Source organism: Stegostoma tigrinum, chromosome 46 (genome assembly GCF_030684315.1).
Source record: "Stegostoma tigrinum isolate sSteTig4 chromosome 46, sSteTig4.hap1, whole genome shotgun sequence".
NCBI lineage: Eukaryota > Metazoa > Chordata > Chondrichthyes > Orectolobiformes > Stegostomatidae > Stegostoma > Stegostoma tigrinum.
Window position 1 is genome coordinate 10,295,822 of NC_081399.1, and position 24,557 is coordinate 10,320,378.

The following is a 24,557-nucleotide window of genomic DNA, read 5'->3' on the forward strand; positions in this document are numbered from 1 at the left end:
TCACCGTGAGTTACCGAGAGACCGGGCCCAGACACTCACCGTGAGTTACCGAGAGACCGGGCCGAGACTCTCACCGTGAGTTACCGAGGGACCGTCCGAGACACTCACCGTGAGTTACCGAGAAACCGGGCCCAGACACTCACCGTGAGTTACCGAGAGACCGGGCCCAGACACTCACCGTGAGTTACCGAGAGACCGGGCCCAGACACTCATCGTGAGTTACCGAGAGACCGGGCCGAGACACTCACCGCGAGTTACCGAGAGACCGGGCCGAGACACTCACCGGGAGTTACCGAGAGACCGGGCCCAGACACTCACCGTGAGTTACTGAGAGACCGGGCCAAGACACTCACCGTGAGTTACCGAGAGACTGGGCCGAGACACTCACTGTGAATTACCAAGAGACCGGGCCGAGACACTCACCGTGAGTTACCGAGGGACCGTCCGAGACACTCACCGTGAGTTACCGAGAAACCGGGCCCAGACACTCACCGTGAGTTACCGAGAGACCGGGCCCAGACACTCACCGTGAGTTACCGAGAGACCGGGCCCAGACACTCATCGTGAGTTACCGAGAGACCGGGCCGAGACACTCACCGCGAGTTACCGAGAGACCGGGCCGAGACACTCACCGGGAGTTACCGAGAGACCGGGCCCAGACACTCACCGTGAGTTACTGAGAGACCGGGCCAAGACACTCACCGTGAGGTACCGAGAGACTGGGCCGAGACACTCACTGTGAATTACCAAGAGACCGGGCCGAGACACTCACCGTGAGTTACCAAGTGACCAGGCCGAGACACTCACCGTGAGTTACCGAGAAACTGGGCCCAGGCACTCACCATGAGTTACCGATACACCAGGCTGAGACACTCACCGTGGGTTACCGAGAGACTGGGCCAAGACTCTCACCGTGACTTACCGAGAGACCGGGCCGAGACACTCCCCGTGAGTTACCGAGAGATCAGGCCGAGACACTCACCGCTTGTTACCGAGAGACCAGGCTGCGACACTCACCGTGAGTTACCGAGAGACTGGGCCAAGACTCTCACCGTGACTTACCGAGAGACCGGGCCCAGACACTCACCGTGAGTTACCGAGAGACCAGGCCGAGACACTCCCCGTGAGTTACCGAGAGACCAGGCTGAGAATCTCAACATGAGCTGTGAGACACCGAAAGACTAAAGCGAAGGGCTCAGAACGAGTGCAGGAGCTCCGATGGGAGAGTGTCTGACTCCACTTTGTTCTTGACCAAAAACATTGTCCATGATTCCCAGCTTTCACAAACTAGTACCGTTTTCCGGCACTTGTTTCCAATTCCTCAGCACCTATCCTAACAATGTAGCTATCTAAATGTTTCCGAAATGACAAGATTATACCACCTCAGAGTGCAACAGGACCTTGATGAGATGGTCCAATGGGCCTTTTAAAGGTCTCTCCTTAATTGCCTGCCGCCCAGTTTACATTCCCCTCAGGACCAGGAGAGGTAGATAGAGAGAGACATGTATTAAAAAGCAGGGACAGATAGAAGTGGAGAGAAAGATGGAGACACACAGAAAGGCAAAGAGAGACAGAAGTACATTTAAAAAAATTTACACATGCATAGCACTTGAGCAAGACATTTCAAAACCTTCACACCTGTGAACCTGACCGCATATAGACTGACCACTGGCAGGTGAGCAACATCTGATCCCCCGGGGAGATTGTAAGCAATATTGTAATTGAGGACAGGGAACGTGTGCACGCAGAAATATTCACAATTGGAGATCCCAGAGAGGGATGTAGGGGCCGGGGGGGGGTCACAGAGATAGGGAGGGGGTGTAGGGGCTGGAGGGGGTTACAGAGATAGGGAGGGGGTGTAGCGGCTGGAGGGGGTTACAGAGATAGGGAGGGGGTGTAGGGGTTGGAGGGTGTTACATAGATAGGGAGGGGGTGTAGGGGATGGAGGGGGTTACAGAGATAGGGAGGGGGTGTAGGGGCTGGAGGGGGTTACAGATATAGGGAGGGGGTGTAGGGGCTGGGGGGGTTACAGAGATAGGGAGGGGGTGTAGGAGCTGAAGGGGGTTACAGAGATAAGGAGGGGGTGTAGGGGATCGAGGAGGTTACAGAGATAGGGAGTGGGTGTAGGGGCCGGAGGGGGTTTACAGAGATAGAGAGGGGGTGTAGGGGCTGGAGGGGGTTACAGAGATAGGGAGGGGGTGTAGGGGCTGAAGGGGGTTACAGAGATAAGGAGAGGGTGTAGGGGCTGGAGGGGGTTACAGAGATAGGGAGGGGGTGTAGGGGCTGGAGGGGGTTACAGAGATAAGGAGGGGGTGTAGGGGATCGAGGAGGTTATAGAGATAGGGAGTGGGTGTAGGGGCTGGAGGGGTTTACAGAGATAGGGAGGGGGTTTAGGGGCTCGAGGGGATTACAAAGATAGTGAGGGGGTGTAGGGGCTGGAGGGGTGAAAGAGATAGGGAGGAGGTGTAGTAGATGGTGGAGGTTACAGACATAGGGAGGGGTGTAGGGGCTGGAAGGGTTTACAGAGATAGGGAGGGGGTGGAGTGTATGGAGGGTGTAACAACATAACCTGCATATCCCTGGGCACTACGGGACAATTTAGCACGGCCAACCCACCCTAACCTGCACACCCCTGGGCACTACGGGACAATTTAGCACGGCCAACCCACCCTAACCCGCACACCCCTGGGCACTACGGGACAATTTAGCACGGCCAATCCCACCCTAACCCGCACATCCCTGGGCACTATGGGACAATTTAGCACGGCCAATCCACCCTAACCTGCACATCCCTGGGCACTAGGGGACAATTTAGCACGGCCAACCCACCCTAACCCGCACATCCCTGGGCACTATGGGACAATTTAGCACGGCCAACCCACCCTAACCCGCACATCCCTGGGCACTACGGGACAATTTAGCACGGCCAATCCACCCTAACCCGCACATCCCTGTGCACTACGGGACAATTTAGCACGGCCAATCCACCCTAACCCGCACATCCCTGGGCACTAGGGGACAATTTAGCACGGCCAATCCACCCTAACCCGCACATCCCTGGGCACTATGGGACAATTTAGCACGGCCAACCCACCCTAACCCGCACATCCCTGGGCACTACGGGACAATTTAGCATGGCCAACCCACCCTAACCCGCACATCCCTGGACACTACGGGACAATTTAACACAGCCAATCCACCGTAACCCGCACATCCCTGGGCACTATGGGACAATTTAGCACGGCCAACCCACCCTAACCCGCACATCCCTGGGCACTATGGGACAATTTAGCACGGCCAACCCACCCTAACCTGTACATCCCTGGGCACTATGGGACAATTTAGCACGGCCAACCCACCCTAACCTGTACATCCCTGGGCACTATGGGACAATTTAGCACGGCCAACCCACCCTAACCCGCACATCCCTGGGCACTATGGGACAATTTAGCATGGCCAACCCACCCTAACCCGCACATCCCTGGGCACTATGGGACAATTTCGCACGGCCAACCCACCCTAACCTGCACATCCCTGGACACTATGGGACAATTTAGCACGGCCAAACCACCCTAACCCGCACATCCCTGGACACTGTGGGACAATTTAGCACGGCCAATCCACCCTAACCTGCACATCCCTGGGCACTATGGGACAATTTAGCACGGCCAACCCACCCTAACCTGCACATCCCTGGGCACTATGGGACAATTTAGCACGGCCAACCCACCCTAACCTGCACATCCCTGGGCACTATGGGACAATTTAGCACGGCCAACCCACCCTTACCTGCACATCCCTGGGCACTATGGGACAATTTAGCACGGCCAATCCACCCTAACCTGCACGTCCCTGGGCACTATGGGGACAATTTAGCATGGCCAATTCACCCTAACCCGCACATCCCTGGGCACTATGGGACAATTTTGCATGGCCAATCCACCCTAACCTGCTGTGGGTGAAAACCCACGCAGACGCGGGTTGTTTTTGCAAACCCCACACAGACAGTCACATGTGGCTGGATTCGACCTGGGCTCTTTTGGCGCTGTGAGACAGCAGTGTTAACTCTGTACCGCTGTATTGGCTTTTATTGTGGAACAACTGAGGTGTCGTTAAACAGAGAGACGGAGTAGGAGAGGCAATAAAGATATGCAGAAAGGTAGATTGAGAACAAGTGATACAGTCAAACACGGTGGTGTGTTCTGGTGGGAGTAGACTGAGAGAGAGAAAGAGAGCCAGGGAGATCGAACAACTGTGGTCATGTCAAACAGACAGCTGGAGCAAGAGAGAGAGAGAGAGAGACCCACACAGAAAGTGAGCCAGGGAGATCGAGAATGGCCAGTGACAGTCACACAGCGAGATGAACCAAGAGAGAGAGAGTAAGAGTGCCATGGAAATCGAGGATAGACAGTGATATTCAAACAGAGAGATGGAGAAAGAGACAGGAGACAGAGAGAGGCAGATCAGTAGATTGGGAACAAGGGATACAGTGAAACAGAGTTGGTTGGCGGTTGGAGAGAGAGAGAGAGAGAGAGAGACAGGGATATTGAAGCGGTGAGAGGGAGAAGGTGAAATAGAGATAGTGAGTTAGGTTGGCGATCGGAGGAGAAAGAGATGGAGACGGAAGCAGAAAGAAATTCTAGAGAAAGGAAGTGTGAGTCCACGAAGAGAGTGAATGAGATAGGGACAGAAGGGTCAAAAAAGCAATAAAGGAATAGAAGGATAGCAAGTGAAAGAGAAGGGGAGAGAGCAAGAAAGCTGTAGTGATAAAGAGAGACAGAGAGAGAGGGCGACAGTAATATGGAAATAGCAAGATGTGGTGAGAGAGGGGGACACTGATATGGATAGACAGAGAGAAGGGAACAGTAATATAGAAAAAGGGAGAGGGAGATGCACAGTGGTATGGAGAGAGAGCGAGACTGATGTAGAGAGATAGAGAGAAGACAGATAGCAGAGTGAGGGATAGATAGAGACAGTAAAAGCTCAGACAGAGAGAGATGCACAAGCATAGAGATGGAGAAGACAATGAGATGGAGAGAGGGGAACACTGATTGGGAGATTGAGAGAGAACAGAGTTAAAGGGGGAGATGCCAGAGAAAGAGAGAGAGTGAGACAATGATACAGAGAGAGAGGTTGAAGGGAGAGTGAGAAACTGAGGCGGGACTGACAGGACTGACACAGAGATCCATTCAGATCACAGTAGAGCAGCTCACAATGAGATCCAGAGAGAATCTTCGCCTTCTGTATTTTATTCACCTGAGTCTGCAAGGTAAGGATGACAGCTGGAAAGGAGAGAGAGAGAGAGAGAGAGAGAGAGAGAGAGAGAGGCAGACCCTGTAAGAGACAGAGGGAGAGAGAGGTACAAGGAGTGAGTAGAAGAGACACAGACAGAGCAATACTAACAGATCATGAGAGAAAGATAACACTGAGATAGCGTGTGTGGGAGGGAGAGGGATGGAGAGAAGGAGAAGGAATGAGAGAGACAGAAATGGAAAAGCAGAAAGAGCGAATTTCCCATTTCCCCGTCAGTGTCTAGTCTGACTATCTCTTTAGACCCTTCTCTGTCAGTTACTCATCTCCCTTTCTTGTCTCAGTCATGCTCCCTCTGTTTTTCTCTCTCTCTATCTCTATCTCTTTTCCTACCTGTCTCTCTCTCTCTCTTTCTCTGTGTGTTTCTCTCCGGTTCGCTCTCTTCCAACATCCCGGGAACAAGGACCTCCATTCATTCAGTATCTCTGGGAACTGGGTCAGCAGAAGATGTGACCATTAGCGTGTGTGTAATTTTTAACAATCTGTATGCGGCACTGTCAGCTGGGGCATCATTCTGACTGTTGTCAGTCACTAACCATTACATGTTAATGACCATTTCTGTGAGTCCGGAGTGAACCAGACGGCGGTTGACACAAAACAAAAAAAAAGAAGGAACTGAGGATGCTGTAAATCAAGAACATAAACAGAAGTTCCTGGAAAATCACCGGCAACATTTGTGAAGAAAAAAATATTCGGAGTTAAAGTTTCCGGTCCGGTGAGCCTTCCTCAGTACTGCCCTATTAATGACATTTTACTCTTAATTATAGCTATCTTTTTTTAAAAAATGTTTTTATTCAATTCAAATTTTCACTATCTGCCCTGCTGAGGATCGAACCAACGTTCCCCTGAGCACAAGGTAAGGACTCTCAGCAACGTCAGCACTTAGCCTTCAGCCCCACAGGTGAAAACTGCAGTGTTCTCAGGAGCCTGCAGGCACCTTGGTGGGGTGTAGGAACAGTAAGTGGCAAAGCAAGAGGAGGCTCTGCTGTCAGAGAATCGCAGACCCATTGCGATCGCACTCAGCGCGTCTCCCAGGGTAGTGTACCACCTCGCCGGTGCCCCCGTCAAGGATGCCCGGGGGTGGGGGGGAGTGTTGGTGGGGGCTTCGAGAAAAGGAGGATCACAGACGTGCTCTGAAACCAGTGACTGAGGTTGGAAGAAGGGTGTGATCAGAGATCATGGGAACTGCAAATGCTGGAGAATCCAAGATAACAAAATGTGAAGCTGGATGAACACAGCAGGCCAAGCAGCATCTCAGGAGCACAAAAGCTGACGTTTCCGGCCTAGACACTTCATCAGAGAGGGGGATGGGGAGAGGGAACTGGAATAAATAGGGGGTCGGCGGTGGAGGGGTGGTGGGGGAGGACGGACCGAAGATGGATAGAAAAGAAGATAAGTGGGGAGGAGAGTATAGGTGGGGAGGGGATAGGTCAGTCCAGGGATGACAGACAGGTCAAGGGGGCGGGATGAGGTTAGTAGGTAGGAGATGGAGGTGCGGCTTGAGGTGGGAGGAGGGGATAGGTGAGAGGAAGAACAGGTTAGGGAGGCAGAGACAGGCTGGGCTGGTTTTGGGATGGAGTGGGGGAAGGGGAGATTTTGAAGCTTGTGAAGTCCACATTGATACCATTGGGCTGCAGGGTTCCCAAGCGGAATATGAGTTGCTGTTCCTGCAACCTTCGGGTGGCATCATTGTGGCACTGCAGGAGGCCCAGGATGGACATGTCGTCTAAGGAATGGGAGGGACAGTTAAAATGGTTCGCGACTATTCCCAATTCCATGGCCTCCGCCGCATTTGCTCCCAGGATGAGGCATTCCACTCCGGCACATACCAGATGTCCATGTTCTTCAAGGACCACAACCTCCCCCCGGCAGTGGCCGAGAACGCCCTTGACCACGTCTCCTGCGTTTCCCGCAACACGTCCCTCACACCCCACCCCTGCAATAACTGCCCTAAGAGGATCCCCCTCGTTCTCACATACCACCCCACCAACCTCCGGATACAACGCATCATCCTCCGACACTTCCGCCATCTACAATCCGACCCCACCACCATGACATTTTTCCATCCCCACCCTTGTCTGCCTTCCGGAGAGACCACTCTCTCCGTGACTCCCTTGTTCGCTCCACACTGCCCTCCAACCCCACCACACCCGGCACCTTCCCCTGCAACCGCAGGAAGTGCTACACTTGCCCCCACACCTCTTCCCTCACCCCTATCCCAGGCCCCAAGATGACGTTCCACATTAAGCAGAGGTTCACCTGCACATCTGCCAATATGGTATACTGTATCCATTGTACCCGGTGTGGCTTCCTCTACATTGGGGAAACCAAGTGGAGGCTTGGGGACTGCTTTGCAGAACACCTCCGCTCGGTTCGCAATAAACAACTGCACCTCCCAGTCGCGAACCATTTTAACGCCCCCTCCCATTCCGTAGACGACGTGTCCATCAAGCCGGAATACAGTGAAAAGCTTTGTTTACGAGTGGTAGAGGCTGATCAGAGCCAGCAAAGGATGTACGGATCAAAAAGATTTAGAGGCGTACAGGTTACATTGCAGTTTACGTTATTTGAGGAGAGAATCCATTCAGCAGCCCGATAACGGCCAGGATGAAACTGTTGCTGAACCTGCAGGTGGGTGTGTTCAGGCTTCTGTACCCTCTGCCTGATGAAAGAGGCTGTAGGAGATCGTTACCGGGGTGCGATGGGATTGTGATCATGTTAACAGCCTTTCTGTAGCAGTGAGCTGTGTAAACAGAGCCCATGGATGGGCGCATGGCTTCCGTGACGGTCTGGCCTGTGCACACCACCCGCTGTAGTTTCTTACAGTCCTGGGCAGAGTCGTTTCTTCACCAGGCCATAAAACACCCAGACAGGATGCTTTCCATGGTGAATCTGTAGAGGTTGGTGGGGGGGCCTTATGGACAGGCCAAATTTCCTGAACTGCCTGAGGGAGGAGAGGCATCGTTGTTCCTTCTTGACCGACGCCCAGGACAGGTTGGTTATCATCTCTCCTAGGAACTCCATCTCCTCCCCATTGACGAAAATGGGGGAGGGGTGTTCTCCCTCTTTCTTCCTGAAGCCAGTGATCCATTCTTCGTTCAGCCTTACATCAGTATAGTGGGAAAATGTTCAAATCTATTGTAGTGGATGGGATGGATGGACACTTGGACAGTAATGATCTGATTGGGCATGCGTTGGTGAACAGGAAAAAGTGCTGAGCAATCTTGTTAAATTTTCTTGAAGACGCAACAAGCAAAACTGATAACGGAGAACCAATAGATGTAGTATATTTAGATTTTCAACATGCTCTTGATAAGTTAACAGGCAGGTTGGAAGGGTTAAAGGGCGGCACGGTGGCTCAGTGGTTAGTGAGTGTCTGTGTGGAGTTTGCACATTCTCCCCGTGTCTGCGTGGGTTTCCTCTGGGTGCTCCGGTTTCCTCCCACAGTCCAAAGATGTGCAGGCTACGTGATCGGCTGTGCTAAATTTTCCGTAGTGTTCAGGGGCGTGTGGGTTATAGGGGGATGGGTCTGGGTGGGATGCTGCAAGGGTCAGTGTGGACTTGTTGGGCTGAAGGGCCTGTTTCCACACTGTAGGGAATCTAGAAAGAACATGGGATTGGAAGTAATGTGTAGGCATGGACTGATTTTCTCTCACAGATAGAAAACAGGAATAAATGGGTTTGTCTAGAGTTGACAGATTGTGACTAGTGAGATACTGTAAGGGCCAACACTGGGGCTTCACATACATCAATGATTTGGAGATGGGAGAACAAAATGTGACATTTCCAAATTTTCAGATGATAGAAAACGAGACAGGGCTGTGTGTTGTGAGCGTGAAAGAATGTAGATCCAGCGGACTTGACCAGACTTAGTGAGCATGGAAGACAGCATATCGTGTGGAAAAGGAGGATCAGATGCTCAGACTACATCTTAAATGGTAAGAGGCTGGAAAGTGTAAATGTGCAAAGAGACCCGGGTCTCCTTGATGGGAAATCACTAAAGGGCGACCTGCAGCGAGCCGTGAGGAAGATGACTAGATAGTTTGTCTTCATTGTGAGTAGGTTGCAGTAGACCACTTTGAGGTTGTAAAGGGACGTTGGTGAGGCCTCTCCTGGAGCACTGCGTCCAGTTCTGGTCGCCCCGTTACAGGAAGGAAGTTATGAAACTGGAGAGGGCTCGGAGGAGATTTACCAGGATGTTGCCGGGAATGGCGGGTTTAAGTTATAAGGAGAGGCTGGGACTTTTATCGCTGAAGCGGAGGAGGTCGAAACATGACCTTGCAGAGGCTTACAAAGTTATTAGGGGCGTAGATAAAGTATCTCTTCCCGAGGGTGTAAGATTTCAAAAATGGAGGGCACATTTTTAAGGCAAGGGGAGAAAGATTTAAAAAAAGAGACGAGGAGTAATTTTGTAAGTACAAAGTGGCTCATGTGTGGAATGAACCTCCAGAGGAAGTGGGGGATGTGGGCACAGGTACAACATTTAAAAGACATTTGGATAAGTCCATGAGTAGGGAAAGGTTCGGAGGGATATTGGGCAGGAACAGGCAGGTGCGACTAGTTTAGTCTGGGAATTGTGCTCGGCGTGGACTGGTTGGATTGAAGGGTCTGTTTCTGTGTTGTATGACTCTATAACCCTATGAATGATGAGCGACCTGATTGGGATATACAGTGTAGATGCATGTAAGATGTTTTCCCAGTTTGGGGAGTTTGGAACAAGAAGGAACTGAAGTGTTTGATTAGCCACAATTGTATAGAAGGACGGGCTGAATGGCGTGCTCCTGTTCTTATGTTCTCCTCTAGTGGATGGGGAATGTGTGAGCATGAGAATGTGGCATGTTTATGAGCGCGTGCTTACGAGAGTGTGTGGTTGTGAAGGAATCACAGTGCCCGTGGAAACAAAGCAGTGAGCACGTAGATAGATGGGTTTGTAGTTGTTTAGATAGACCATTAGATATAGGAGAAGAATCAGGCCATTCAGCCCGTCAACCTGCTCCCCCATTCAATCATTTGGATAATGTTTCTCACCCTGAGGCTGTGCCTAGTCTCTCCTCCTGGTGGGAACATCTTCGTTTCTGCTCTATCCAGGCCTCTCAGTATCCTGTAAGTTTCGATCAGATCCATCCCCTCATCTTTCTAAACTCCACTGAGTACCGATCCAGAGCCCTCAACCGCTCCTCACATGACAAGCCCTTCATCCCCAGGATCATTCTTACAAACGTCCTCTGGGCCCCCTCCAACACCAGCACATCACTCCTGAGATACGGGGACCCAAAACTGCTCTCAATATTCCCAATGCCATCCGACCAGAGTCTTATACTGCCTCAGCAGTACAGTCTCTGCTCTTGTAATGTACTTTCTTGAAATGGGCGCTGATATTGTATTTGTGACTGCACCTGATGAAGGGGCAATGCTTAAAAAGGTTGTGGTTTCAAATGAGCCTGTTGGACTATAACCTGGTGTCGTGTGACTTCTGCCTTTGTCAGGACCAGCCCAACACAGGCAACTCTACACTACCTCAACACGACCTGTCCCTGTACCGATCTTCGAGTCATCTGCAAGATGAGCACCAAGGCCCTTCAATTCCCCCATTCAGATCATTAATGTGCAACATGTTGTCCCAACACTGGCCCTGTGGAACCAAATTACTCACCCGCTTCAGAGAAAGACACCTTTATCCCCACCTTCTGCCAGGCAGCCAATCCTCTATCCGTCACAATACCTTGCCACCAACACCATCACCTTGCTCAGCAGCTGACTGTGTGACACTGTGCCTTGAGGAAATCCAAAGTTCACTGGCTATCCTTTGTCTAAGCTGTTTGTTCCTCCTCAAAGAATTCGAACAGATGTGTCAGGAATGATCTCCTTTCAGTGGGTTATACATTCAATAACATACCCCCCAGGGAGGGAGTTACAGACTGGAATCTAATCGAGGGGTTCAGGGTGGGTTATATAGAGAATAACAGATACCCCGGGAGGGAGTTACAGACTGGAATCTAATCGAGGGGTTCAGGGTGGGTTATATATAGAATAACAGATACCCCGGGAGGGAGTTACAGACTGGAATCTAATCGAGGGGTTCAGTGTGGGTTATATACAGAATAACAGATACCCCGGGAGGGAGTTACAGTCTGGAATCTAACCGAGGGGTTCAGGGTGGGTTATATACAGAATAACAGATACCCCGGGAGGGAGTTACAGACTGGAATCTAACCGAAGGGTTCAGGGTGGGTTATATACAGAATAACAGATACCCCGGGTGGGAGTTACAGACTGGAATCTCATGGAGGGGTTCAGGGTGTGTTATATACAGAATAACAGATACCCCGGGAGGGAGTTACAGACTGGAATCTGATCGAGGGGTTCAGGGTGGGTTATATACAGAATAACAGATACCCCGGGAGGGAGTTACAGACTGGAAACTAAATCGAGGGGTTCAGGGTGGGTTATATACAGAATAACAGATACCCCGGGAGGGAGTTACAGACTGGAAACTAAATCGAGGGGTTCAGGGTGGGTTATATACAGAATAACAGATACCCCGGGAGGGAGTTACAGACTGGAATCTAACCGAGGGGGTTCAGTGACAGGAATCATGCAGTAACAATCCTTCATTTTAATTTCAGCTGTGAGTTGGACTCACGCAGACAGTGATCCGGGTCTTGTTGTAACGCAGGGAGACAGAGCTGTGTTACCATGTGAATTCCAAAAATTTAATGATTCGTCTCGTCTCTATATTGTGTGGACATTCAACCCCAGGAGGATGGATACAGATCCCTTTCAGGTGATACAGAAGTAAACTAGCTCAAGGGTCAGTCTGTAACCCGGTCCAACAAACCTACTCCCTTTAATACCCCACCCAGTCTAATCCCACTCTCCCCCCTCACTCCCCGCTCCCTTCCATATCCCACCCAGTCTAATCCCACTCTCCCCGCTCACTTCCCGCTCCCTTCCATATCCCACCCAGTCTAATCCCACTCTCCCGCCTCACTCCCCGCTCCCTTTAATATCCCAGCCAGTCTAATCCCACTCTCCCCACTCACTCCCCGCTCCCTTTAATATCCCACCCAGTCTAATCCCACTCACCCCCCTCACTCCCCACTCCATTTAATATCCCACCCAGTCTAATCCCACTCTCGCCCTCACTCACCGCTCCCTGTAATATCCCACCCAGTCTAACCCCACTCTCCCCCTCACTCCCCGCTCCCTTTAATATCCCAACCAGACTAATCCCACTCTCCCCACTCACTCCCCACACCATTTAATATCCCACCCAGTCTAAACCCACTCTCCCCCTCAATCCCCGCTCCGTTTAATATCCCACCCAGTCTAATCCCACTCTCCCGCCTCACTCCCCGCTCACTTAAATATCCCACCCAGGCTAAACCCACATTCCCCCCTCACTCCCCGCTCCCTTTAATATCCGACCGAGTCTAATGCCACTCTCCCCCTCACTCCCCGCTCCCTTTAATATCAAACCCAGTCTAATCCCACTGTCCCCCTCACTCCCCGCTCCGTTTAATATCCCACCCAGTCCAATCCCACTCTCCCCCCTCACACCCGCTCTGTTTAATATCCCACCCAGTCTAATCCCACTCTCCCCACTCACTCCCCGCTCCCTCTAATATCCCACCCAGTCTAATCCACACTCTCCCCCTCACTCCGCGCTCCCTTTAATATCCCACCCAGTGTAATCCCACTCTACCCCTCACTCCCCGCTCGCTGTAATATCCCACCCAGTCTAATCCCAGTCTCCCCCCTCACTCCCCGCTCCCTTTAATATCCCACCCAGTCTAATCCCACTCTCCCCCTCACTCCCCGCTCCCTGTAATATCCCACCCAGTCTAATCCCAGTCTCCCCCCTCACTCCCCGCTCCCTTTAATATCCCACCCAGTCTAATCCCACTCTCCCCTCTCCCTCCCCGCTCCCTTTCATATCCTACCCAGTCTAATCCTGCTCTCCCCCTCACTCCCCGCTCCCTTTAATAACCCACCCCGTCTAATCCCACTCTCTCCCTAACTCCCCGCTCCCTTTAATATCCCACCCCGTCTAATCCCACTCTCCCCCCTCACACCCCGCTCCCTGTAATATCCCACCCAGTCTAATCCCACTCTCCCCCCTCACACCCCGGTCCCTGTAATATCCCACCCAGTCTAATCCCACTCTCCCCCTCACTCCCCGCTCCCTCTAATACCCCACCCAGTCTAATCCGACTCTCCCCGCTCACTGCCGCTCCCTTTAATATCCCACCCAGTCTAATCCCACACTCCCCCCTCACTCCCTGCTCCCTTCAATGTCCCACCTGGTCTAAACCCACTCTCCCCCTCACTCCCCGCTCCCTTTAATACCCCACCCAGTCTAATCCCACTCTCTCCCCACACTCCCCGCTCCCTTTAATATCCCTCCCAGTCTAATCCCACTCTCCCCCCTCAGTCCCCGCTCCCTTTACTATCACACCCAGTGTAATCCCACTGTCCCCCCTCACTCCCCGCTCCCTTTAATATCCCACCCAGTCTTATCCCACACTCCCCCCTCACTCCCTGCTCCCTTCAATATCCCACTTGGTCTAAACCCACTCTCTCCTTCACTCCCCGCTCTCTTTACTATCCCACCCAGTCTAATCCCATTCTCCCCACTCACTCCCCGCTCCCTTTAATATCCCACCCAGTCTAATCCCACTCTCCCCCTCACTCCGCGCTCCCTTTAATACCCCACCCAGTCTAATCCCACTCTCCCCCTCACTCCCCGCTCCCTGTAATATCCCACCCAGTCTAATCCCAGTCTCTCCCCTCACTCCCCGCTCCCTTTAATATCCCACCCAGTCTAATCACACTCTCCCCTCTCACTCCCTGCTCCCTTTAATATCCCACCTAGTCTAATCCCACTCTCCCCCCTCACTCCCCGCTCCCTTTAATATCCCACCCAGTCTAATCCCACTCTCTCCCTCACTCCCCGCTCCCTTTAATATCCCACCCAGTCTAATCACACTCTCCCCTCTCACTCCCTGCTCCCTTTAATATCCCACCTAGTCTAATCCCACTCTCCCCCCTCACTCCCCGCTCCCTTTAATATCCCATCCCAGTCTAATCCCACTCTCCCCGCTCACTCACCACTCCCTGTAATATCCCACCCAGTCTAATCCCACTCTCCCCCTTACTCCCCGCTCCCTTCCATATCCCACCCAGTCTAATCCAACTCTCCCCGCTCACTCCCCGCTCCCTTTCATATCCCACCCAGTCTAATCCCACTCTCCCCCCTCACTTCCCGCTCCCTTTAATATCCCAGCCAGTCAAATCCCACTCTCCCCCCTCACTCTCCGCTCCATTTAATATCAAACCCAGTCTAATCCCACTCTCCCCCCTCACTCCCCGCTCCCTTCAATATCCCACCCGGTCAAATTCCATCTCCCCCTCACTCCCCGCTCCCTTTAATATACCAACCAGTCTAATCCCACTCTCCCCCCTCACTGCCCGCTCCCTTTAATATCCCACCCAGTCGAATCCAACTCACCCCACTCATTCCCCGCTCCCTTTAATATTCCACCCGGTCTAATCCCACTCTCCCTGTCACTCCCCGCTCCCTGTAATATCCCACCCAGTCTAATCCCACACTCCCCCCTCACACCCTGCTCGCTTCAATATCCCACCTGGTCTAAACCGAATCTCCCCCTCACTCCCCGCTCCCTTGAATGTCCCACCCAGTCTAATTCCACTGACCCCCCCCCTCACTCCCCGCTCCCTTTAATATCCCACAGAGTCTAATCCCACTCTTCCACCTCAGTCCCCGCTCCCTTTAATACCCCACCCAGTCTAATCCCACTCTCCCCCCTTACTCCCCGCTCAATTTAATATCCTACTCAGTCTAATACCACTCTCCCCCCTCACTCCCTGCTCCATTCAATATGCCACCTGGTCTAATCCCACTCTCACCCCTCACTCCCCGCTCCCTCTAATATCCCACCCAGTCTAATCCCACTCTCCTCCCTTACTCCCCGCTCCCTTTAATGTCCCACCCAGTCTCATCCCACTCTCCCCCCTCACTACCCGCTCCCTCTAATATCCCACCCAGTCTAATCCCACTCTCCCGCCTCGCTCCCCGCTCCCTTTAATAACGCACCCAGTCTAATCCCACTCTCCCCCTCACTCCCCGCTCCCTGTAATATACCACCCAGTCTAATCCCACTCTCCCCCTCACTCCCCGCTCCCTGTAATATCCCACACAGTCTAACCCCACTCTCCCCCCTCACTCCCCACTCGCTTTAATATCCCACCCAGTCTAATCCCACTTTCCCACTCACTCCCCGCTCCCTTTAATATCACACCCAGTCTAAACCCACTCTCCCCCCTCACTCCCCGCTCCCTGTAATATCCCACCCAGTCTAATCCCACTCTCCCCCCTCACTCCCCCCTCCCTTCCATATCCAACCCAGTCTAATCCCACTCTCCCCGCTCCCTTTAATATCCCACCCAGTCTAATCCCACTCTCCCCCCTCACTCCCCGCTCCCTTTAATATCCCACCCAGTCTAATCCCACGCTCCCCCCTCACTCCCCACTCCCTTTAATATCCCACCCAGTCTAATCCCACTCTCCCCGCTCCCTTTAATATCCCACCCAGTCTAATCCCAGTCTCCCCCATCACTCCCCGCTCCCCTTAATATCCCACCCAGTCTAATCCCACTCTCCCCCCTCACTCTCCGCTCCCTTTAATATCCCACCCAGTCTAATCCCAGTCTCCCCCCTCACTTCCCGCTCCCTGTAATATCCCACCCAGTCTAATCCCACTCTCCCCCCTCACTCCCCACTTCCTTTAATATCCCACCCAGTCTAATCCCACTCTCCTCCCTTACTCCCCGCTCCCTTTAATATCCCACCCAGTCTAATCCCACTCTCCCCCCTCACTCCCCACTCCCTGTAATATCCTACCCAGTCTAATCCCACTCTCCCCCCTTACTCCCCGCTCAATTTAATATCCTACTCAGTCTAATACCACTCTCCCCCCTCACTCCCTGCTCCATTCAATATGCCACCTGGTCTAATCCCACTCTCACCCCTCACTCCCCGCTCCCTCTAATATCCCACCCAGTCTAATCCCACTCTCCCCCCTCACTCCCCACTCCCTTTAATATCCCACCCAGTCGAATCCCACTCTCCCCCCTCAATCCCCCCTCCCTTCCATATCCCACCCAGTCTAATCCCAGTCTCTCCGCTCCCTTTAATATCCCACCCAGTCTAATCCTACTCTCCCGCTCACTCCCCACTCCCTTTAATATCCCACCTAGTCTAATTCCACTCTCCCCCTCACTCCCCGCTCCCTTTAATATCCCACCCAGTCTAATCCCACTCTCCCCCCTCACTCCCCGCTCCCTTTAATATCCCACTCTGTCTAAATCCGCTCTCCCCCCTCATTCCCCGCTCCCTTTAATATCCCACCCAGTCTAATCCCACTCTCCCCCCTCACTCCCCGCTCCCTTTAATATCCAACCCAGTCTAATCCCACTCTCCCCCCTCATTCCCCGCTCCCTTTAAGATCCCATCCAGTCTAATCCCACTCTCCCCCGCTCCCTGTAATATCCCACCCAGTCTAATCCCAGTCTCCCCGCTCCCTTTATTATCCCACCCAGTCTGCTTGCTCTCTCCTTGTCCAAACCTCTCATTTCCTCTCCTGCAGGTCATTCTGTTCCAGGACGGCCGGGTTCGCAGGACAGCATGGAATCTCGGGCGGCGTGTCTCCTTCCTGAACAATCCCTTGCAAAGTGGGACAATCTCCATTGAGGGAACTCATTCCGCCGATGCTGGCCTCTATCAGTGTCTGGTGGTCAATCCCATTCTGAATCATCTGAGTCTCATTCGTCTGATCAACGTGACAGTACTGGGTGTGTGCTTCTTTGGGGAATCAAGGGTCTGATAGATCGAGCAGCAGAAGGATAACCCAAGAGACTGTGATGGGATATGTCAGCGAGAGAAGGAGAGATGTCTGAAGAGAGAAATGAGCAGGAGGTAGAGAAAGGAGAAGTGAGATTGTGCATGAACTGGACAGAGTGAGGCTTAGAAAGTGGAACACAGGGACAGAGGGAGAGACAGAGAGCCAGAGAGATGAGGGAGACACAAATGAGATTACAGAGTAACAGAGAGAGGAAGAGAAACGGTGAGAGAGAGGCTAGAGAGCACGGAATCTGACCCTTTCGGTCCAACTCGTCCAAGCCAAACCGATGTCCTATTCATCAGGTCCCATTTTCCAGCATTTGGCCCATGTCCCTCTAAACCCTTCCTATCCATGTCCCCATCCAGATGCCTTTTAAATGCTGTAACTGTACCAGCCCCCACCACTTCCTCTGGCAGCTCATTCCATACACGCACCACCCTCTGTGTGAAAAAGTTACCCCTTAGACCCCTTTTAAATCTTTCCCCTCTCACCTTAAACCTATGTCCCTCTAGTTTTGGACTCCCCGACCCTGGGGACAAAGGCCTTGTCTGTTCACCCTGTCCATGCCCCTCCTGCTTTTATAAACCTCTATAAGGTCGCCCCCTCAGCCTCCAACACTCCGGGGAAAGAAGCCCCGGCCTCTCCCTGTAGCTCAAACCCTCCAACCCTGGCAACATCTTCGTAAATCTTTTCTGAACTCTTTCAAGTTTCACAACATCCTTCCTGTAGCAGGGAGACCAGGATTACACACAGTATTCCAGAAGTGGCCCTAACCAATGCCCTGTACAGCCGCAACATGACCCTCCCAGCTCCCTGTACTCAATGCACTGACCAATAAAGGACCGGTGTCCCAAACACCTCCCTCACCGCCCTGTCTACCTGCGACTCCACTCTCAGGGAGCTATGAACCTGCCCCCCCCCCGCAGGTCTCTTTGTTCAGTAACACTCCCCAGGACCTTCCCATTAAGTGTATAAGTCCTGCCCTGATGTGCCTTTCCAAAGTGCAGCCCCTCACATTTATCTAAATTAATCTCCATCTGCCACCCCTTGGCCCATTGGCCCATCTGATCAAGATCCTGTTGTACTCTGAGGGTAACCTTCTTCGCTGCCCACTATAACACCAATCTCACTGCCATATGCAAATTACTAACCACCCCTCCTATCTTCCCATCCAAATCATTTATGTAGAAGATGAAAAGCAGTGGACCCAGCACCGATCCCTGTAGCACACGGCTGGTCACAGGCCTCCAGTCTGAAAAGCAACCCTCCCCCACCACCCTCTGTCTCCTACCTTCCAGCCAGTTCTGTATCTAAGTGGTTACTTCTCCCTGTATTCTGTGTGATCTAACTTTGCGAACCAGTCTACCGTGAGCAACCTTGTCGAATGCCATACTGAAGTCCGTGTAGACCACATCATCGCTCTGCCCTCATCAATCCTCTTTGTTACTTATTCAAAAAAATCTCAATCAAGTTAGTGAGACATGATTTTCCACACACACATCCATGTTGACTATCCCTAATGAGTTCTTGCCTTTTGAAATACATGTAGATCCTGTCTGTCAGGATTCCCTGTAACAAATTACCCACCACCAATGTCAGGCTCACTGGTCTATAGTTCTTTGGCTTTTTCTTGCCTCCTTTCTTAGGTAGTGATGCAATGTTAGCCAACCTCCAGTCTTCCGGCACGTCACCTATTGATGGTTACTGATGATACAAATACCTCAGCAAGAGGCCCAGCGATCTCTTCCCTGGCTTCCCACAGAGTTCCAGGGTAGGTCCTGGGGATTTATTCCCCTGTGGGGGTTTTAAGACATTCAGCACGTTCTCGTTCATAATGAGGACATTTTTCAAATGCCCTTATTTATTTCACCAAGTTCTCTCGCCTCCATATCCTTCTCTACAGTCAACACTGATGCACAATACTTCTTTCGTATCTCACCCATGTCCTGCAGATCCACACTTAGGTGACGCTTCTGATCTATTCTCTGCCTAGCGACCCTGCTATGCTTAAAGCACTTGGATAATCCCTTTGGATTCTCATTAACCCGATTTTCCAAAGCTATCTTTTGTACCCTTTTCGAGATGAAGATTTATGTGGAATAAAACAGATTGAGGAGCAACCAAGAGGATGGAGACAAAGAGAGGGACAGGAAACAGGGCAGAGTAAGGTATGACAGAAAGGTACTGATGCGGACATAGTGAGGGACAGAGAGAGGGAGGACAGGGAGCGGGGAGGTATGAGAGACGGACAGGCAGAGATGCAGTGAAATGGCTGGTGTTCACTCTGCTTTCCAACAGCCAGCAGTTGACATGCCCGCTGTGTGTCCCTCAATCCTCGCAGAGCCTCCATCCACACCAACATGCAGCGCAGAGGGAGAATTGGAGCTGGGCAGCGAGATCACTCTCACCTGCAGGTCCTTCACCGGCGACCCTCAGCCCCGCTACAGCTGGTGGAAACAGGATCCCAAAGGCAACATCCCACTCCATCTGCTCCAAAGTAAGGGAATCTTTCTCACCCCTTTGTATCTATTTGCTCTGTATCTAACCCCGTGCTGTCCCTGTCCCCGGGAGTGTGTGATGGGGGTTTCAGAGTAGAGGGAGCTTTACTCTGTATCTAACCCCGTGCTGTCCCTGTCCCCGGGAGTGTGTGATGGGGGTTTCAGAGTAGAGGGAGCTTTACTCTGTATCTAACCCCGTGCTGTCCCTGTCCCTGGGAGTGTTTGATGGGGGACAGCATAGGGGGAGATTTACTCTGTATCTAACCCCGTGCTGTCCCTGTCCCCAGGAGTCCTTTGATGGGGGGCAGTGTAGAGGGAGCTTTACTCTGTATCTAACCCCGTGCTGTACCTGTCCTGGGAGTGTTTGATGGGGGGACTGTGTAGAGGGAGCTTTACTCTGTATCTAACCCTGTGCTGTACCTGTCCTGGGAGTGTTTGATGGGGGGACTGTGTAGAGGAAGCTTTACTCTGTATCTAACCCCGTGCTGTACCTGTCCTGGGAGTGTTTGATGGGGGGCAGTGTAGAGGGAGCTTTACTCTGTATCTAACCCTGTGCTGTACCTGTCCTGGGAGTGTTTGATGGGGGGACTGTGTAGAGGAAGCTTTTCTCTGTATCTAACCCCGTGCTGTCCCTGGGAGTGTTTGATGGGGTGACAGTGTAGGGGGAACTTTACCCTGTATCTGACCCCGTGCTGCCCCTGGGAGTGTTTGCTGGGTGGAGGGGGGCGGTAGGTGGGGAGCGGGGACACTGTAGAGGGTGCTTTACTCTGTATCTAACCCTGTGCTGTACCTGTCCTGGAGGCGTTTGGTTGGGGACAGTGTAGAGGCAGCTTTCCCATTTCTGACTCTGTGCCATCATACTTCCAGCAGAAGATGGCATTGTTGTGCTTCACAATGTCACAGAGGAGACATCTGGTCGATATGTTTGTGTCTCATCAAACTCCCTGGGATCTGAGAGCTGTTTCATCCTCCTTCAGTTATTGATCTGTGAGTCTAAATAGTCAACAGAAAGATGTTGGGTCATTTGGGATTGTGAGCAGTGGGAGTGAATGGGAAGGGATTTGGATCCATTGGGATTGAGTGCAGTGGGAGTGAATGGGAAGGAGTTTGGTCCATTGGGATTGTGTACAGTGGGAGTGAATTGGAAGGGATTGGGGTCCACTGGGATTGTGTGCAGTGGCAGTGAATTGGAAGGGGTTTGGGTGAATTGGAATTGTGTGCAGTGGGAGTGAATGGGAAGGGGTTTGGGTCCAATGGGATTGTGTGCAGTGGGAGTGAATGGGAAGGGGTTTGGGTCCATTGAGATTATGTGCAGTGGGAGTGACTGGGAAGTGGTGTGGGTCCATTGGGATTGTGTGCATTGGGAGTGAATGGGAAGTGGTGTGGGTCCATTGGGATTGTGTGCAGGGGGAGTGAATGGGAAGGGGTTTGGGACCATTGGGATTGTGTGCAATGGGAGTGAATGAGAAGGGATTTGAGTCCATTGGGATTGTGTGCAGTGGGAGTGAATGGGAAGGGGTGTGGGTCCATTGGGATTGTGTGCAGTAGGAGTGAATGGGAAGGGGTTTGGGTCCATTGGGATTGTGTGCAGTGGGAGTGAATGGGAAGGGATTTGGATCCATTGGGATTGTGTGCAGTGGGAGTGAATGGGAAGGGATTGGTGTCCATTGGGATTGTGTGCAGGGGGAGTGAATGGGAAGGGGTTTGGGACCATTGGGATTGTGTGCAATGGGAGTGAATGGAAAGGGATTTGGGTCCATTGGGATTGTGTGCAGTGGGGGTGAATGGGAAGGGGTTTGGGTCCATTGGGATTGTGTGCAGTGGGAGTGAATGGGAAGGGGTTTATTCCAGTGATAATGGGAACTGCAGATGCCGGAGAATCCAAGATAATAAAATGTGAGGCTGGATGAACACAGCAGGCCCAGCAGCATCTCAGGAGCACAAAAGCTGACGTTTCAGGCCTAGACCCTTCATCAAAGAGGGGGATGGGGAGAGGGTCCTGGAATAAATAGGGAGAGAGGGGGAGGCGGACCGAAGATGGAGAGAAAAGAAGATAGGTGGAGAGGAGAATATAGGTGGGGAGGTAGGGAGGGGATAGGTCAGTCCAGGCAAGACGGACAGGTCAAGGAGGTGGGATGAGGTTAGTAGGTAGGAGATGGAGGTGCGGCTTGGGGTGGGAGGAAGGGATGGGTGAGAGGAAGAAGAGGTTAGGGAGGCAGAGACAGGTTGGACTGGTTTTGGGATGCAGTGGGTGGAGGGGAAGAGCTGGGCTGGTTGTGTGGTGCAGTGGACGAACTGGGCTGGTTTTGGGATGCGGTGGGGGAAGGGGAGATTTTGAAGCTGGTGAAGTCCACATTGATACCATTGGGCTGCAGGGTTCCCAAGCGGAATATGGTTGTGTACAGCAGGAGTGAATGGGAAGGGGTTTGTTCCATTGGGATTATGTGCAGTGGGAGTGAATGGGAAGGGATTGGGTCCATTGGGATTGTGTGCAGTGGGAGTGAATGGGAAGGAGTTTGGTCCATTGGGATTGTGTGCAGTGGGAGCGAATGGGAAGGGATTGGGTCCATTGGGATTGTGTGCAGTGGGCATGAATGGGAAGGAGTTTGGTCCATTGGGACTGTGTGCGGTGGGAGTGAATGGGAAGGAGTTTGGTCCATTGGGATTGTGTGCAGTGGGAGTGAATGGGAAGGGGTGCGGGTCCATGGGATTGTGTGCAGTGGGAGTGAATGGGAAGGGGTCTGTGTCCATTGGGATTGTGTACAGTGGGAGTGAATGGGAAGGGGTCTGTGTCCATTGGGATTGTGCACAGTGGGAGTGAATGGGAAGGGATTGGGGTCCATTGGAATTGTGTGCAGTGGGAGTGAATTGGAAGGGGTTTATTCCATTGGGATTGTGTACAGTGGGAGTGAATGGGAAGGGATTCGGGTCCATTGGGATTGTGTACAGTGGGAGTGAATGGGAAGGGGTTTGTTCCATTGGGATTGTGTGCAGCGGGAATGAATGGGAATGGGTTTGGGTCCATTGGGATTGTGTACAGTGGGAGTGAATGGGAAGGGGTTTGGGTCCATCGGGATTGTGTGCAGTGGGAGTGAATGGGAAGGGGTTTGGGTCCATTGGGATTGTGTACAGTGGGAGTGAACGGGAAGGGGTTTGGGTCAATTGGGATTGTGGGATTTTATTCCGTCTGCAGCTTTCATTGGCCGTTGCTTGAACCATGTGCTTGAGTTGAACGCATCCCCTCTTGGGATCCTGCTGTTCTTTTTCAGTTCAACAGGAGGAGAACACATTGGCTGTCGGCGTGACCGTTGCTACGACGATGGCCGTGATCCTGCTCACCCTCCTCAGCCTGCTCCTGTGCCTTCACCGGGAGAACCGGATTCGCCAGTCCCGCTCACTGCCTGAAAACCAGGTGAGGGATTGCGAACCAGTTGTGGCCGTCTTCCTGTTCCGGCCAATAGCTGGGCTGGAAAATCCCGCGGGAATCCAAACTCCAGCCCGCTGCGGCCTGGGGCTTCACCCGTCTCCCCTGCCGCCACTCTCTGAATTGCGTGGCATCTGCTGCCGCTACTTGCATTTGTGTAGCACCTAGCTCTGAGCGCAGTGAAAAGATATCAGGCAGGGGAATACGGAGATTGAGGGAGGGTCATCTGCACTTTCCAAAGCCAGAGGCAGGGGACCGGGGTTGAAAGTGATGAGAGAACAGGCAAGAGACCAGACTTGGAGGTTACACTGATTGGGAGGGGGTGTACGGGCTGGAGGGGGTGACAGAGATAGGGAGGGGGTGTAGGGGATGGAGGGGGTTACAGAGATAGGGAGGGGTTGTAGGGGATTACAGAGATAGGGAGGGGGTGTAGGGGCTGGAGGGGGTTACAGAGATAGGGAGGGGGTGTAAGGGATGGAGGGGGTGACAGAGATAGGGAGGGGGTGTAGGGCCTGGAGGGGGTTACAGAGATAGGGAGGGGGTGTCGGGGCTGGAGGACAGTATAGAGGAAGGTGTTTTTCAGGAACGAAGAAATGTTTTGCCATTTGTGCTCCTTCACTTTGGGAGCCAGCGACGAAGCAGAGCACAATAGTCCAGTTTGGACTTCAGGATCCAGCTCAGCATTGCTCCCCCAGAGCTGATGTTTGCAGCAGAGTCTCTGAGCTGGGAGTCACGTCCCATGGGGGGGGGGGGGGGGGGGGGGGGGGGGCGGGGGATGTTGTTCGTGGAGGGGAGCACTCCCGAGCTGAGTGTTTCAGTGACGGTGGTACAAGTGGCCCACCCCTTCTCCCTGTCACTGCCTTGCACTCTGATTAATGGATGCTTTCTGGTTTCCAGGTGACTTGCGTACCGGTCGTTGATGATGCCCCTCCCAGCCAAACAGCCCTCACAGAGCAGACCCTTTGAGTAGCTGAAGCTGACTGTCAAATGTTCAATCCTACATGCTGTCAATATCACACGCGGTCTCTGCACATGTCCATCTCAGACTGTCCCCCACTCTGATCCTACACTCATTCAGAGACCTTCCTTCCACCTTTAATCTATCTTTCACCCCCATCTCATTCCGGCTGTGCCTCCTCCAGCCTCTGGCACACTTTCTGAAACCTCTAATAAAATGGGATGTGTTCAGTATCTGGAATCATGGTTCCTTTCTGCGGAGCCCCATCCAGGAAAGGGTTTAATATTCTGCACTGAGGTAATCCAGTCTCCGATCCTCAACAACACACTTCCACCCTGAACCCTCCCTCCATCCTACCCTCACCCCGATCCCAGTCTTTCAGATGCAAGTGGAAAGAGAGGGGGAGGGCGCGCAAGAGAGAGAGAGCGAGACAGAGACAGAGA

The 24,557-nt window shown here is 52.6% G+C and overlaps 1 protein-coding gene across 6 annotated transcripts; it reads left to right on the forward strand.

Moving 5' to 3' along the window:
* The first annotated feature begins 3,786 nt into the window (after window positions 1-3,786).
* LOC125450435 (immunoglobulin superfamily member 11-like) lies at window positions 3,787-24,327 on the forward strand. Of its 6 annotated transcripts, none has more exons than XM_059642733.1 (7): window positions 3,787-6,025; window positions 11,937-12,094; window positions 16,980-17,184; window positions 19,576-19,731; window positions 20,600-20,719; window positions 23,002-23,144; window positions 24,054-24,327. In XM_059642733.1, the coding sequence occupies exons 2-7, from the start codon at window positions 12,074-12,076 to the stop codon at window positions 24,120-24,122; spliced, it is 714 nt and encodes a 237-aa protein (XP_059498716.1). In that variant the 5' UTR covers window positions 3,787-6,025; window positions 11,937-12,073; the 3' UTR covers window positions 24,123-24,327. The 6 variants fall into 6 exon arrangements, with proteins under 6 accessions (XP_059498716.1, XP_059498717.1, XP_059498714.1 ...); XM_059642734.1 differs by having other exon boundaries at window positions 3,787-6,020; XM_059642731.1 differs by having other exon boundaries at window positions 3,787-5,269.
* Window positions 24,328-24,557: the final 230 nt, after the last annotated feature.

What these genes read in the sequence shown, in the direction of transcription:
- LOC125450435 (XM_059642731.1), top strand. Translation starts at nt 5,215, where the DNA reads ATGAGATCCAGAGAGAATCTTCGCCTTCTGTATTTTATTCACCTGAGT. An exon ending in GATCAACGTGACAGTACTGG is followed by an intron (nt 17,185 to 19,575) that starts GTGTGTGCTTCT and finishes CAATCCTCGCAG; the next exon opens with AGCCTCCATCCACACCAACA. An exon ending in CCCACTCCATCTGCTCCAAA is followed by an intron (nt 19,732 to 20,599) that starts GTAAGGGAATCT and finishes TCATACTTCCAG; the next exon opens with CAGAAGATGGCATTGTTGTG.